The sequence below is a fragment of the Nerophis ophidion genome, linkage group LG07, assembly GCF_033978795.1.
Source record: "Nerophis ophidion isolate RoL-2023_Sa linkage group LG07, RoL_Noph_v1.0, whole genome shotgun sequence".
In the NCBI taxonomy this organism is placed as follows: domain Eukaryota; kingdom Metazoa; phylum Chordata; class Actinopteri; order Syngnathiformes; family Syngnathidae; genus Nerophis; species Nerophis ophidion.
The window spans coordinates 39,485,485-39,502,051 of record NC_084617.1 but is presented as its reverse complement, the minus strand read 5'-3'; the positions used below and the strand labels follow the sequence as shown (position 1 = coordinate 39,502,051).

Below are 16,567 nucleotides of genomic sequence, written 5' to 3'. Positions count from 1 at the left end.
CCTGATTGACTCCCACTGATCAGTAATCACTTCCGGTGTTGCTCGGTTACCAGAGAGTGAGCGTGTTGTTGATAAAACCAACCTTGCTTTTAAACTTCCTGTTTCTTCGGACAAAGAAAATAAATTAGCAAACTTATTTTTCTTTAGCACCGATTACGTGTCTATCGCGGTATATTTTGATATCGTTTTATTGCCCGGCTCTCCTCATCTTTTCAGCTAGAATGTGTCATCACCATGCATTATCACGATATGACGTAATATCAAGAGCTCTATCACCTCTCAAATTGATAGCAATTATATCGCTACTTTGCAGAGGTGTGGACTCGAGTCACATGACTTGGACTCGAGTCATACTCGAGTCATGAATTTGATGACTTTAGACTCGACTTGACAAAATGTAAAAAGACTTGCAACTCGACTTAGACTTTAACATCAATGACTTGTGACTTGACTTGGACTTGAGCCTTTTGACTTGACATGACTTGCTACTTTCCCCAAAACCCAACGATTAAAAAGTTATTCAGGAGCGCTCCGTATCTTCCATTGTGTATGGAAGTGTGTCAGCGTGTGTGCGATGACAGCCTGTGCGCTACCTGTCAGTACAACACCCAATCAAATTACATCCACGTTGTTTTGGTCACACAGCATTCACCCAATCAAATTGCAGGAAAACCAGTGGAGAAGCGCTTTCAAACAACAGAAGAATAAGTGAAGAAAATTATGCCATAAAGTGTTTCGTTCGGGTATTAAAACTACGACTTGGTCAACAAAACAGGAATTGTCGTATGCAAAACATGCGGTTGGAAGATTACAGACGGAGACGCATCAATTTACAACTTTGTTCGACATTTGAAGTTGCATAAAGAAGGGTACGTTTTGAATGTAAACTAACGTTTATTGGCTGAGTAACGTGACTTTTATTTGCTGTGTAGTTAAATCAGTGAGGCTGTAAACTCACTGCTAACATTAGAACCACAGACATCTTATAAGGGTACGCAGCATCGAGCGCTAGTGCCTATTGCCGCAAACGAGATGCGGGGCCGCCATCTTGGAGTGGTGATCCGCTCCACTCAGTGCAATTCATCTGGTAGGAACAATGAACTGTCAGCGCATTTAATTCATATTACCTCACTGAATACCACTTATATTCACGCGCTTTTTTGTCATTCGTGTAACTATGATAAAGGACACATGTCTTGGCGTGTTCATAATTTGCTTAACAGAAATAGAATATTCTTATATGCTATAAATGACCAGACTTCTGAGATCAAAACTGGGAATATAATCCCAGAGAAGGGGAAAAAACAAGTCAGCTATTTTGAAGTTGAAGAAACAATATGATTAGGTTGTATATACATGCGTATATCCTACATAAACAATGTATGAATACATTAGATATCTACATATTTTACGGACCTATAGACCAGAGGTTCTCAAATGGGGGTACTTGAAGGTATCCCTAGGGGTACATGATATTTTTTTAAATATTCTAAAAATAGCAACAATTCAAAATCCTTTATAAATATATTTATTGAAAAATACTTCAACAATATATGAATGTAAATGCATAAACTGTGAAAAGAAATGCAACAATGCAATATTCAGTGTTGACAGCTAGATTTTTTGTGGACATGTTCCATTAATATTGACGCTAAAGATTTATTTTTTGGGAAGAAATGTTTAGAATGAAGTTGATGAATCCAGATGGATCTCTATTACAATCCCCAGACAGGTCACTTTAAGTTGATGATTACTTCTATGTGTAGAAATCTTTATTTATAATTGAATCACTTGTTTATTTTTCAACAAGTTTTTAGTTATATTTACATCTTTTTTTTTCAAATAGTTCAAGAAAGACCACTACAATTGTGCAATATTTTGCACTGTTATACAGTTTAATAAATCAGAAACTGATGACATAGTGCTGTATTTTACTTCTTTATCTCTTTTTTCAACCAACAATGCTTTGCTCTGATTAGGGGGTTCTTGAATTAAAAACATGTTCACAGGGGGTACATCACTGAAAAAAGGTTGAGAACCACTGATATAGACTTTATCTCTGTTGCTGCAACAGCAGAGAGTTTATTCTGTCTTGACACTTTGTATTGATATTTTCTATTACATTCTTCCTTTAAATGATCATGTTTACAGTGAGTGAACAATATATAAACACCTGAAAGTCTTTATTTCAGCTAAAACCACCAATTTGTTTCACTGGATTCAGAATAAAACAAAATTCTGTTTTACTCAACAAAGTTAGTATTTGAATATTGTTACTTAAACACTTATCTGTGGTTACAATAAAATGAGAATGCATCATAATCAATGGCGGCTGGTGAATTTGGTTTTAGGTGGGCCTGAAAGTTTGTAAACCAAATACCTGTAGGGGGGTCATAATCCCCCAGAAGATTTCTTTGTGATTTTCACATACAAATATTGTAGTTCTTTGCTCCTGCTTAACTCTGTGGTAATATTCTTTTCACAAAATACAACCAATAGTATGTTAATGTTAAATCTTACTTGGGAAAAGTAATCCTCCAATTCCTATTTTCAACAGTCCGCTCAATTGAGCAGGAAAACGCTGAATACCAGCCCAGCATCTTTGTTTTCTACCTGTCAACTGTCAGTTTAGGCTGCTTGCCGGCTCCTCATCACGACTTCAAGATGGCGGCCAAATTGCTTGCGTCACAGCAGCCAATTCTGCGTCTACTTATAAGATGTCTATGATTATAACGTCATTGCAAACACGGCAATCTGTTGCGTCCACTGCAGTTTGCTACCTTATTCATACTTTTTGTCAAGTGATATTTTTTCTAAGCAGGGTTGCATGAGGTACCTACACATAACGTTACGTTAGTGAATGTATCACACACAGTAACGTAACGTTAGACGGCGGTCAGCAGCACCGCATATTTTATCCACCTACAAAAAGACAAACATAGTCAAATAAAGGTCAGTTAAAATGTATACTATATTAAGAATATGTGTACATATCCCATAGAGCCCTGACATCTAACAAGTACAGCACTGTTCATTGTTATGTTCATGTATTTGTTGTTTTTCATGTGTATGCACACATAAACACATACAGTATGAGATGAGATCAATGAGATAAGGTAAAAACATGATATAAACTGCTGTGGAACTAGTTACAATGCAATATTCCATGGAAATACAATGTTAACACTTTTGTGCAAATAATTACAGTTGCACTTGTTTTTTCAAATGTGTTTATACTGCAAAGGAATGAGTTAAATGGTTAGAATAACTGGTTAATAGTGCTATTATGAAGTGCAATGTCATTACTGTTTTTTTTTATAATAAATACATACAGCGTTTTAAAAGCATACACAATCGTGTACATATATTAGTCTGTGGTTAAAAAGACTTGAAATGACTCGAAACCCAAAATGCAGTACTTGGGACTTGAATTGAGACTTTCCAGTATTGACTTTGGACTTGACTCGGACTTGCCTGTATTGACTCAGGACTTGACTCGAGACTTGAGGTCAAAGACTTGAGACTTACTTGTGACTTGCAAAACAATGAATTGGTCCCACCTCTGCTACTTTGTAAAATAAATTCAGGCAGGGCCGCACCCTCCAGCTCCATGTGGACCTGATTGAGGACAGCTTGTTTTCACGTCCGCTTTCCCACATTATATAAACAGCGTGTCTGCCCAATGACGTTATAACTGTAGAATGATCTAGGGCGAGTTTTTGGTTTCTTATGTGGGTTTATTAGTCAGTTTTGTTAACGTCCTCCCAGCGCGTTAACAACACACAACAACAGCAGTCACGTTTTTGTCTACTGTAAAGCAGTTCGTCTGCCGTAAACAGCAATGTTGTGACACTCTTAAACAGGACAATACTCCCATCTACTGTACATGCATATGTGACAATAACATCTACGGCTTTTAGAGAGTGCAGTGCACAACAGAGCACACAACAAGGAGACAAAGCAGAAGAACGAGGAAGATACAGCCGTGGCGACGCCGACGACGAGTAAGATGAAGAAATATGCTTGTAACTTCCAAGCCGCAGCTGTGATTGGACCTGAATAGCCTCCGGGAAGAAGTAGTGGACTACCATGAATTGATTTACGTGGACCCCGACTTAAACAAGTTGAAAAACTTATTCTGGTGTTACCATTTAGTGGTCAGTTGTACGGAATATGTATTGAACTGTGCAATATACTAATACAAGTTTCAATCAATCAATCAGTCAAGTGCTTGGCAGTGAAGATCTTCCTCAGGAAGCAAAGATTGACCGGTTTTGGGCCATGCTAGGGAGAGATGGAAGATTCCAGACTCTAGCGCATTTGATGAAAGCACATTTGTGTGTGCCACACAGCAATGCACCATTAGAGAGGGTTTTCAGCATGGTTAGAAAAATAGTGACAGAGAATAGAACAAGGATGGACAATTCAACCCTTAACTCAACAATGACTGAATGAGTGTTATGTGTGTGTAAATTTGTAAATAAATCCATCCATTTTCTACCGCTTATTCCCTTTTGGGGTCGCGGGGGGCGTTGGCGCCTAGCTCAGCTACAATCGGGCGGAAGGCGGGGTACACCCTAGACAAGTCGCCACCTCATCACAGGGCCAACACAGATAGACAGACAACATTCACACTCACATTCAGACACGAGGGCCAATTTAGTGTTGCCAATCAACCTATCCCCAGGTGCATGTCTTTGGAAGTGGGAGGAAACCGTAGTACCCAGAGGGAACCCACGCATTCACGGGGAGAACATGCAAACTCCACACAGAAAGATCCCGAGCCTGGGATTGAACCCAGGACTGCAGGACCTTCTTATTGTGAGGCAGACGCACTAACCCCTCTCCCACCGTGAAGCCCTGTGTAAATAAATGAACACTGAAATTCATGTATTTCTTTTATTTATATATATATATATATATATAGCTATATATATATATATATATATATATATATATATATATATATAGCTAGAATTCACTGAAAGTCAAGTATTTCCTATATATATATATATATATATATATATATCAACCTATATATATATATATATATATATATATATATATATATATATATATATATATATACATGAAACACGAAACACTAGGTTGGCAAGTATGGCGGCCGGAATCAACACATGACCATATAGGGAAAGGGGAAGTCATTACAATTAAACAGGGAAGTACAAGGAGTGTTTTTATGGCGGTGGGATGCAAGTTAGAATAATGTCATTTTCACCGCTAAACAATTCCCACACAGACACATCGGCATGACTGCGGATGCCTTAGGCTGAGATAATCATTACACACACACACACACACACACACACACACACACACACACACACACACACACACACACACACACACACACACACACACACACACACACACACACACACACACACACACACACACACACACACCTTTGCACAGGCAGGCATATAAAGGGTGCACCCGGCATAGGTCAAAGAGAGCGCAGCACAGTCTCTTCCACGCACACACACTTGTCAGTCTAACACACACACAACACACACACACACACACACACACACACTTCCACACGCTCCTCCTGGGATATGAACACCTTCATCCTCACCTGCCTCCTCTGCATCGGTAAGTCTTCCCACTTCCTGCTACAAATATCAAAACGTTAGCAATATTTTGTTTTATCATACAGAGGAGAGCGACGGCCTCGAACAGGGAATCTTTTCATGTGGAGCACTTTTTTTGGCAAGCCTCTGTAAAAATGTGAACATGCAACTTAATCACCATTCATGACATTTTAATATTTATTAAATTCATGGCTCTCTTGAAGAGCCATTCCTTTTAAAGAGTCGTCCAAAAGACTGGATCGTTTGATTTTTTTAAATTTATTTATTTATTTATTTTTTAAGACACAAAACAAAAAGTTACAAATAACCTCCATGAAAATCGACTTCACTGGAAATTTTCCGCACAAGAACAACCAAATGAACAGAAAAAAAGAAAAATAGCCTAAAAAAAAATCCATCTAGAATACATCTGGCCTCCGTGTGCAAGCTATAAAATAGTGGGCGTGTTGTGTGTGATCTAAAAAGACTGGTGCAGATCGCCTTATTTTAAAATTTTCATTTCCCTTTATTCAACCTGGTAAAAAACTCTTTGTGTGAATGCTCCAAATCATTCGCACATATGGTTTTCCACACCAAAATTCATCTATTTATTGAACTTCTTCAACTACATCTTCTTCTTCTCCAGATTTTGGTGCGCTTTACTTTCCACATTTTTCACCCGATTCAAACCGTTCCAAATTCAAACTGTTCAGCCTATTTGGGAATAGCTGGCTTTTCCCAAATTCCCAGATTTACCAGAATTTCAGGTTTTCCTGGACATTTTTACCATAAAAAAAAAATTGGCAATTTTTCAAATTTCCACCATTTCCACATTTTTCAACCGATTCAAACCATTCCACCTTCAGCACATTTCACCATCCTGGAAATTCAAACTACCTTTTTTCAGAGTTAAAAAAAAATCCAGGTTTTTCCAGAATTCCTGGTTTTCCAAAGCTTTATTTTCACCCTTTTTTCTGGCAACTACTCCTTCTCCATTTTTCAACGCATTTCAACCGTTCCACCGTCAAAACATTCCTCTGAATCAGGACAAAAAATGAAGTTGTTTATTGAACTGGATAAATTCCCGTTTTTCTCGAAATTCCAGGAATTCCGTAATACCATTTTTCAATTGAACATATTACTGCTTCAACATTTTTCGAACGATGTGAACAATTCTAACACCAACCCTTTCAACTCATTCAGACCATTCAAGTTTGTTTTTTTTATAATTTTCCCCCAAAATTCCCCCTTCTCCCGAAATTCCCAATTTTTTATGAAATTCCCATTGAAATCAATGGGACATTCTTCAAAGTTCCTCAACCCTGACATTTTTCATCTGATTCAAACGGTTCCAAACGGTGAGTTTTTCCTTGCCCTTATGTGGGCTCTGTACTGCGGATGTCGTTGTGGCTTGTGCAGCCTTTGAAACACTTGTGATTTTGGGCTATATAAATAAATTTAGGGCTATATAAATAAACATTGATTGATTGATTGATTGATTGATTGATTGATTGATTGATTGATTGACAAATAAACATTGATTGTTTGAAAATTGTGTGCTCTACTTCAACAATTCTAAAAATAAATCCAGGATTTCAGTTCAACTTCAGCATTGGCGTATCCACACACAATTTCTTCAGGAATTGCCTCATCTGGTTGAGAATAAAATATATTTTCCAATATTGACCTGGCCAAGAAGGCAGTAAAAACAGGTTTCATAAAGAAATGGAACAACAAAAAACAGAGTAAAAGTGCAAACTACTTGCTACCTAAACATAAAAACACGCAATAGGTAAAATGTAAAATGTTTCAATCAAAACAATTTCAAAACAAGTACAGTGCCCAAGAAGCAGCTTCTCCATCCTTAAAAAAGGCCTCAAATTCCCCCAAAGTGATGAATTCAGGTAACCTCAGATCCATTTGTACTTCATTTGATGGCTGGAGCATCAAATCTGAAGGCCTCCTTTTAAATGAGGTTTTTACATGTACAAGGGGGGGTTCACTATGGAGACACTCATTTACCATTCATTCACGTCATCGTGCTCCTACCATGTTGTGAAGCGTGTACTACTTTTCATGGGCATTTTAGACACAGTACTGATGTGCAACTACAGCAAAAAAAAACACTTTTTACCATGCTGAAGGTGTGCTAAAATGTTTCAAATGATAGAACATGCATATTGCAATAATATTTTTCATGTAGAAGTAGAGATGGGTATTGTTCACAATTGAACCAATACAGTATTAATTTTCAGTACTATCGTGTGTTCATAAATATTATTTGTTCAATAATAGCATTTAATTTTTTAATATAACATTTAGAAATGAGCTGATTATGTTGTCCATTTTGTTTTATTATTACATTTTAGTCACATTTGCAATGCAATCGCACTTCCAAGACATTAGATGGCAGTACTGGCTGTAGGCCATCTACAGTATGTTGTTTAACTCGGGAGTCCATTTTTCTATGAAGCTGAACGTGTCATGTTGTTCCCTACAAAGTGTTAATTCTGTAAGTATTGTGCGTACTACGCACCAGCTGTTTAATGGTAACATTCACCTTGGTTGTAGTTTTAATGACCAAATTTGGAGGTGTAAAATCTTTAATGCTGATATTAGCCTGTCTGGGGCAAATCCATTGTACATTAGCATCAAGCTAGCATATTTTGGAAGCCTTACTTTATGTTGGAGCATTTTCTACCAGGCATACTTGCACTATTGGGGTGGAATATCTCAAAATTACCTAGAGGGAGTTTGGCTGAGTGCTGCTTGAGTGATTGTTTACGTGAGCGGTGTTTATTATGATATCCTGTGCAACAAAGATATTGAAAATAGGGCACTATTTGATTTTTTGTGAATGGATACCCAATAGTACCATCGGAATTTGGTCAATGTCTATAAAAGTACAGAATTTGGTACTTTTAATATTAAGAGTTTTGTTTTTTTTAACAAATTCATAACAAAACAATGAAGCAAAAAAAAAAGAGCCGTTCAAAAGAATCAACTCATTCGCAAACGTCACATCTCAAATACTTATGATCTCTTTTCACCTTGTGTGTGTATGTGTGCGTGCGTGCGTGCGTGTGTGTGTGTGTGTGCTTGTGTTCCCCCTCCAGTACTTTACAGTGTTATTGGCGCTCAGGCATCCGAGGCCTCATCCTCCGGAGAGCCAGGCAGCGTGTCCGGGCTTTTGGCTTCCGGGGAAGACTTCCAGGTCTCGATAGGTAACGCCGATGACGACGATGTTGACCTACATGAACTTGCAAGTGAGTTTCTTTTTTGTTCATTTTATATGGCAAAAAGTGGGCGGGGTATGAGTCGACTGTACTCCCTAAGACTGAGGAGGTCAGTCTGTACTATGAAAATGTCATAAGTTGTATATACAACAGTCTTTACTTGTTGCAAGGCAGACTAATGTTTGCTTACAACTTAAAGCATCACAACACGTGGAGAGACAGCTTTTATCTCAAAACACTCTCAAGTTGAGGTATTGTACATTCTTGACAGATCTGCATCCATCCATCCATTTCCTAGCGCTTATTCCTTTCGGGGTCGCGGGGGGCGCTGGAGCCTATCTCAAATACAATCGGGCGGAAGGCGGCGTACACCCTGGACAAGTCGCCACCTCATCGCACGGCCAACACATCTGCAATTGGTTAAAAATATATTTGTTTTCAAGGACTTTTATGTCCTGTTTGGCTTTGAAAATAATTGAAATCAAATGTCCCTGATAGGTTGAAAAATACAAACTCCGTTTCCATATGAGTTGGGAACATGTGTTAGATGTAAATATAAACGGAATACAATGATTTGCAAATAATTTTCGACCCATATTCCGTTTAATATGCTACAAAGACAACATATTTGATGTTCAAACACTTTTTTTTTTGCAAATAATCATTAACTTAAGATTTTGATGCCAGCAACACGTGACAAAGAAGTTGGGAAAGGTGGCAATAAATACTGATAAAGTTGAGGAATTCTCATCAAACACTTATTTGGAATAGGTGGGTATAAAAGCAGCTTCCGTGAAATTCTCAGTCATCCACAAACAAGGATTGGGAAAAGGTTACCACTTTGTGAACAAATGCATGAGCAAATTGTCAAACAGTTTAAAAACAACATTTCTCAACGGGCTATTGCAAGGAATTTAGGAATTTCACCATCTATGGTCCGTAATACCATCAAAAGGTTCAGAGAATCTGGAGAAATCACTGCACGTAAGCGATGATACAACGGACCTTCGTTCCCTCAGGCGGTACTGCATCAGAAAGTGACATCAGTGTGTAAAGGATACCACCACATTGGCTCAGGAGCAGTTCAGAAAACCACTGTCAGTAACTGCAGTTTGTCGCTACATCTGTAAGTGCAAGTTAAAACTCTACTATGCAAAGCCAGTCATTTATCAACGATACCCAGAAAAGCCGCCGGCTTCGCTGGGCCTGAGCTCAGCTAAGATGGACTGATGCAAAGTGGAAAAGTGTTCTGTGGTCTGACGAGTCCACATTTCAAATTGTTTTTTGGTAACAGTGAACGTCGTGTCCTCTGGACCAAAGAGGAAAAGAACCATCAGGACTGTTCTAGGTGCAAGGTTGAAAAGCCAGCATCTTTGATGGTATGGGGGTGTACTAATGGCCAAGGCATGGGTAACTTACACATCTGTGAAGGCACCATTAATGCTGAAAGGTACATACAGGTTTTGGAGCAACATATGTTGCCATCCAAGCAACGTTAACATGGACGACTTTGCTTATTTCAGCAAGACAATGCCAAGCCACTTGTTACAACAGTGTGGCTTCATATTAAAAGAGTGCGGGTACTAGACTGACTTTCCTGTAGTCCAGAACTGTCTCCCATTGAGAATGTGTGGCGCATTATGAAGCATAAAATACCACAACGGAGAATCCGGACTGTTGAACAACTTAAGCTGTAAATAAAACAAGAATGGGAAAGAATTCCAACTGAAAATGTTTAAAAATGTCTCTCCTCAGTTCCCAAAGGTTTATTGAGTGTTGTTAAAAGAAAAGGGGATGAAACACAGTGGTGAACATGCCCTTTCCCAACTACTTTGGCACGTGTTGCAGCCATGAAGTTCTAAGTTAATTATTATTTGCAAAAAAAAATAAAGTCCATGAGTTTGAACATCAAATATCTTGTCTTTGTAGTGCATTCAATTGAATATGGGTTGAAAAGGATTTGAAAATCATTGTATTCCGTTTATATTTACATCTAACACAATTTCCCAACATTTGACTGACTGATTTTATTTTATAAACGGTGTTTGTAAAATAAATAAATAAAATCCATCAAAAGGGTCAAAATGTTAAACATTTTGCAAAAAACAAAAAACAAAATTATGTTTGGCTTTGAAGATAATTCAAATGAAATGTCCCCAGATAGTTTTTCCATCCATCCATCCATCCATTTCTACCGCTTATTCCCTTTGGGGTCGTGGGGGGCGCTGGTGCCTATCTCAGCTACAATCGGGCGGAAGGCGGCATACAGGGGACAAGTCGTCACCTCACCCGGATCGTTTTTAAGTGTGTTAATTCATGTCTTTCTTTTTCCTCCACTTTCAGGTGAGTTTCTCCGAGATGACAGAAAGAAAAGAAAAGGCAAAGGCAAAAAGAAGAACAAGCAGAAGAGCAGGAGCACCACTGCCTCCAAGGCCGAGCACACCTTCTCGAACCGAGGGCTCACATCCACGCTGGAGACCACCGAGGACCCCTGCACCTCCACTCACCTGGGCTTCTGCATCCATGGCTACTGCCAGCGCATGGAAGGCCTGCAAGAGCCTGTGTGCATGTCAGTCCACACACGCACGCACGCACGCACGCACGCACGCACGCACGCACGCACGCACGCACGCACGCACACACACTTTCTCGACTGTGTTGTATCATCTTCCACGTTCATTCATCCTTCCTCAGCTGCATCAAAGGTTACGACGGGGAGCGCTGCGGGATCCAAACTCTGGAGACCATCAAAACCAGGCCAGAGCACGGCAGTGGCGACGGCATGGAGTGGGCCCAGATGGCGTTGGTGATCACCGCCCTGGTCCTGTCCATCATCAGCTGTTGTGCCGTGCTACTCATGGCCTACGCACAGTGAGTAGCCCATGAAGAACCACCAAACTTGACTGGACAAATCCAGAGAGAGCAACTTCCTGTGAGTCGGCATCAAAGAGGGCTGACACGGCAGAAAGCACACAACACACCCTGACACTCCCGCCTGTGCCTGGCACCGACTTTCACAAGTCAAACACACACGTGACCGCCATAAAACATGATAGAGTTTCACTTACTAGAAGAGCGTGACGGCTCAGTCGTCCCTGGAATATGTAACAGAAACCTGCATATGCGCAAACAGGGGCAAGAGTCCATGCAGTTTAAGTTTTTAATGGGTCCAGAGCCACAGAAACCGTCAATACAAACGTCACATGCCTCTCCACAAATGTAGGCTAAAATACCAATATGACAAGGATGGAAGTCTAAGGGCAGACCTTGGTCTAAGACAGAGGTGTTATGTAGGGGCTACATCGCAGTTATGGCTGCCATCAGAGGTACGCTCGTAACAGCAAATAATTCTTTTTCTAAATGTAATTATTTTTATTTTTATTTTTATTTTATATATTTTTTATATATTTATATTTAATTTTCTCCTCTCTGAGCTGCACCTTATCGTGGTAGAGGAGTTTGCATGTTCCAATGATCCTTGGAGCTATGTTGTCCAGGGGCTTCCATGCCCCCTGGTAGGGTCTCCTAAGACAAACAGGTCCTTTTTGAGGGATCAGACAAAGAGCAGCTCGAAGACTTCTATGGAAATAAACCAACCGAGACACAGATTTCCCTCGCCCGGATGCGGGTCACCGGGACCCCTCTTTGGAGCCAGGCCTGGAGTAGGGGCACGATGGCGAGCGCCTGGTGGCCGGGCCTGTCCCCATGCAGCCCGGCACAGCCCGAAGAGGCAACATGGTTCCCCCCTCCATTGGGCTCACCACTCATGGGATGGGCCATTGAAGTCGGGTGCGTTGTGAGCTGGGCGGAAGCTGAAGGCAGGGGACTGGCGGTCCGATCCTCGGCTACATAAGTTAGCTCTTGGGACGTGGAATGTCACCTCGCTAGGGGGGAAGGACCCTGAGCTAGTGCGCGAGGTGGAGAAGTTCCTCCTGGATATAGTTGGACTCACTTCGACGCACAGCAAGGGCTCTGGAGCCAGTTCTCTCGAGAGGGGCTGGACTCTCTTCCACTCTGGCAATGCATGCAGTGGCTCAAACCCTGCACGTTGGAGTTCAACCCAGTGGACGAGAGGGTAGCTTCCCTCTGCCTTCGGGTCGAGGGATGGGTCCTGACGGTTGTTTGTGCTTACGTGCCAAGCAGAAGCTCAGAGTACCCACCCTTTTTGGATACACTTGAGGGAGTACTGGAAAGTGCTCCCCCAGGTTATTCCCTTGTCCTACTGGGGGACTTCAATGCTCATGTTGGCAACGACAGTGAAACCTGGAAAGGTGTGATTGGAAAAAATGGCCGCCCGGATCTGAACCCGAGTGGTGTTTTGTTATGGGACTTTTGTGCCCGTCACAGTTTGTCCATAACAAACACCATGTTCAAACATAAGGGTGTCCATATGTGCAATTGGCACCAGGACACCCTAGGCCGCAGTTCCATCATCGACTTTGTAGTTGTGTCATCGGATTTGCGGCCAGATGTTTTGGACACTCGGGTGAAGAGAGGGGCAGAGTTTTCTACCGATCACCCACGGTGATGAGCTGTCTGCGATGGTGGGGGAGGATGCCGGACAGACCTGGCAGGCCCAAACGCATTGCGAGGGTCTGCTGGGAACGTCTGGCAGAGTCTCCTGACAGTGAGAGTTTCAATTCCCACCTCCGGAAGAACTTTGAACATGTCACGAGGAAGGTGCTGAACATTAAGTCCAAGTGGACCATGTCCCGCACCTCTATTGTCGAGGCGGCTGATTGGAGCTGTGGCCACAAGGTAGTTGGTGCCTGTCGTGGCGGTAATCCTAGGACCCGTTAGTGGACACCGGCGGTGAGGGATGCCGTCAAGCTGAAGACGAAGTCCCCTCGGGTTCTTCTCCGGAGGCAGCGGACAGGTACCGACAGGCCAAGCGGTGTGCGGCTTCAGCGGTCGCTGAGGCAAAAACTCGGACTAACCCCTCTGCCACCGTGAAGCCAAATTGAGACCACGACAGTACTAAATTGTATTGTATTGTAAAGATGAGGACTAACTTTTGTTTGTCACAACAACTTTAAGAACACAAATGTGTGTAAAAATGTTTTGCGTTGAGAAATAACTTCACACACACTAAAACTTGTTTACCTATAGCATTATTTGTATTTTTTTTTAAACTTATTTCATGATACTGATTGTATTTGTGTTTCTGTCGTAGTTACAGGTCCAAAAGCATCTTGGCGTCTTACCTTGGCAGCTGCTCTGAGCAGCAGAAGCTGCAGAAGCCTGCCAGTGATGTTGTGGTCTGATATGGTAGATGCACATGGGATATTAACAATGCATGCAGGTATGTTCCATTTAATATTGATATTAATACTTCATTATAAGCACGTCTGAGCTTTAAAGCTGCCCTGATTGATATAAGTTTGTCATTTCCGATACAATACCAATATTGGAATATTAAATATTGGCCCATGCCAAAATTGATCCAATACGATTTCAGCAAAAATCTTCATTTTGTAATGTGGAATGCAAGAAAAGGTTTGAAATTAGTCTGAGAACAATGCAAGGTACGAAAAACACTAACCTATTTATTATTATGGACTTATTATGTATTCAAGTCGAAGTGGAGTGGTAATTGTTTTTTTGGTGATCACTATCATTTTTGACTTTTTTGTTTTTGAAATATTTCAGACAGAGAAATCATAAAACATGAATAAATAAAAATACATACATCAACGGTATATCTAAATAACCCCCCGCCCCCACACAAAGACACACACACACACACACACACACACACACACACACATATAAATATATATACATGTTTGTATATATAAAAATATATTTATATATACATTCACATATTCACGGACATAACTATAAACATACATATATGGTCACAATAATTCATGAAGGTAAGCTCGTAAGTAGTATGATGCGGACACGTTTGTTATTGGATGTTTCTACGCTTCTGCCTTGGAGGCTCTGTATGTGTAAGAAATATGCAACTATTATTATTTGATACTTGTTTGCATTGACAAATGTGCTGTTTTACTCTGCAATTTTGGCCAAATAATTATTTAGTATGTCCAGCTTGTGTGCTTAGATGTTGTGTAGCTCCTAGCTCCTAGTAGCCTATAGCTTAGCACGTTTACCTTTTTGTAAAGGACTTGACTAAAATGAAATGAATGGTGTGTTTTTTGGAGGACATTTGGATGTTAACAAGTAAACACACAGCAGGGCTTTAAATAGAAACTAAAACAAAACATGGCAGGTGTTTCACAGACTGCATTGAGCTTTGAGAGAAATTGACTTACAGGGTTTGAATACGTTTACAACATTTACTTTCATTCCTAACATTTTTTTGTTCTCTCCTCAGGCGACCTCGTCTCCTCCGGGCGACCAGAAGTTGAAGATCGAATAATTGCTTCGTTAGATGCAGCATAAAATGTCCACAATATGTTAGCCTTTAATTTATTTTGTGTGATTATTTATCTCTGTGTTTGTTTTATCACTATTATTATGTTCATTATTATTATTATTAATATTGTCTGTATGTGGGGATGCTGAGCATTCATTTCACTGACAGCTTTGCTTTTATTTATTGCACTGCTTTTTGACAATATTATATTATTGTTTAGGTCAGACAAACTGTCGTCATTTCACTTTGCAAGGACAAAAAAAGTGCCATTTTACAATAAAGTGTTACCTCTGACTGTGTTTCCCTTTCTTCCACCTTTTTGTCACATGCTGTACTGACATCAGACAGTAAAAAAACATGGACGTCTATTTACTTTTTTTTTTGTGCAAAATAACAAATTCAACATAAATTTCCATATCTTCTTGGTCAGGGTTTGATCCATGTACAACTGCAGACAAGCCATTAAGGATAGTTTTACCATTCTTGCCTAAGCACACATAGGGAGGGGCAGCATCATGGGCTGGGGTTGAGTGAGTGCTGCTGGCACTGTTTGGCTGCATTTCGCTGAGGTGTAATATGACTTACAACATGCACTGTGATAGTCTGACACAAAGCACTCGTAAACTCGATAAAACATTATCGATGTTTGGGATTTTGGAATCAAAAAGTCAAATCAGTCTTTTTAAAAACAAATGCAAACACAGCAGGACCGCAACTTCTGATGTAGAAAAACAGCACAATTTTTTAACATGTACCATGCCTTTAAAAATTAAAACATACTTTTGGGTAATGTTATATAATAAATATTAAATGTATGTATATTATAAAGAGACAATAAATAAATGATGCAATGTAATGTACTATAGTTCACGAAGTAATGTAATAATAATGAACAGCATTTACTTTGGGAAGTGGACTGCTACGATATCGCTTTTCAGTTGCTTCTCCGTCAAACACACCATCAGCAGCTTTTCCATACTTTCATGGATATATGTTCGCCATTTGAATATTTTAATATCAATTCATCCTGCCGCAGTATGGTGCAGACTGTGCTCCAACTGCTTCACCAAGTTAGCTAACTACACACGTCATCATGATGGCCAACTGCCCTCGGTCATGGCACCATTCCTAAATTATGTGGGCTCTATTGATAACCTCATTAACAACTTTAACGACGCCCTGCGCAAAACCATTGATAGTATAGCACCGCTGAAGTTAAAAAGGGCTCCAAAAAGGCATACCCCATGGTTTACAGAAGAAACTAGAGCTCATAACTTATCATGTAGAAAGCTGGAACGCAAGTGGCGTGCAACTACACTTGAGGTTTTCCATCAAGCATAGAGTGATAGTTTAAT

At 40.2% G+C, this 16,567-nt stretch overlaps 1 protein-coding gene across 1 annotated transcript; it reads left to right on the top strand.

Moving 5' to 3' along the window:
* The first annotated feature begins 5,479 nt into the window (after window positions 1-5,479).
* On the top strand, window positions 5,480-15,474 carry areg (amphiregulin). Its single transcript, XM_061905009.1, has 6 exons — window positions 5,480-5,616; window positions 8,711-8,860; window positions 11,174-11,399; window positions 11,525-11,701; window positions 14,004-14,132; window positions 15,171-15,474. Exons 1-5 carry the CDS (start codon window positions 5,580-5,582, stop codon window positions 14,092-14,094), a joined length of 681 nt encoding a protein of 226 aa, XP_061760993.1. The 5' UTR covers window positions 5,480-5,579; the 3' UTR covers window positions 14,095-14,132; window positions 15,171-15,474.
* The last annotated feature ends 1,093 nt before the right edge of the window (window positions 15,475-16,567 follow it).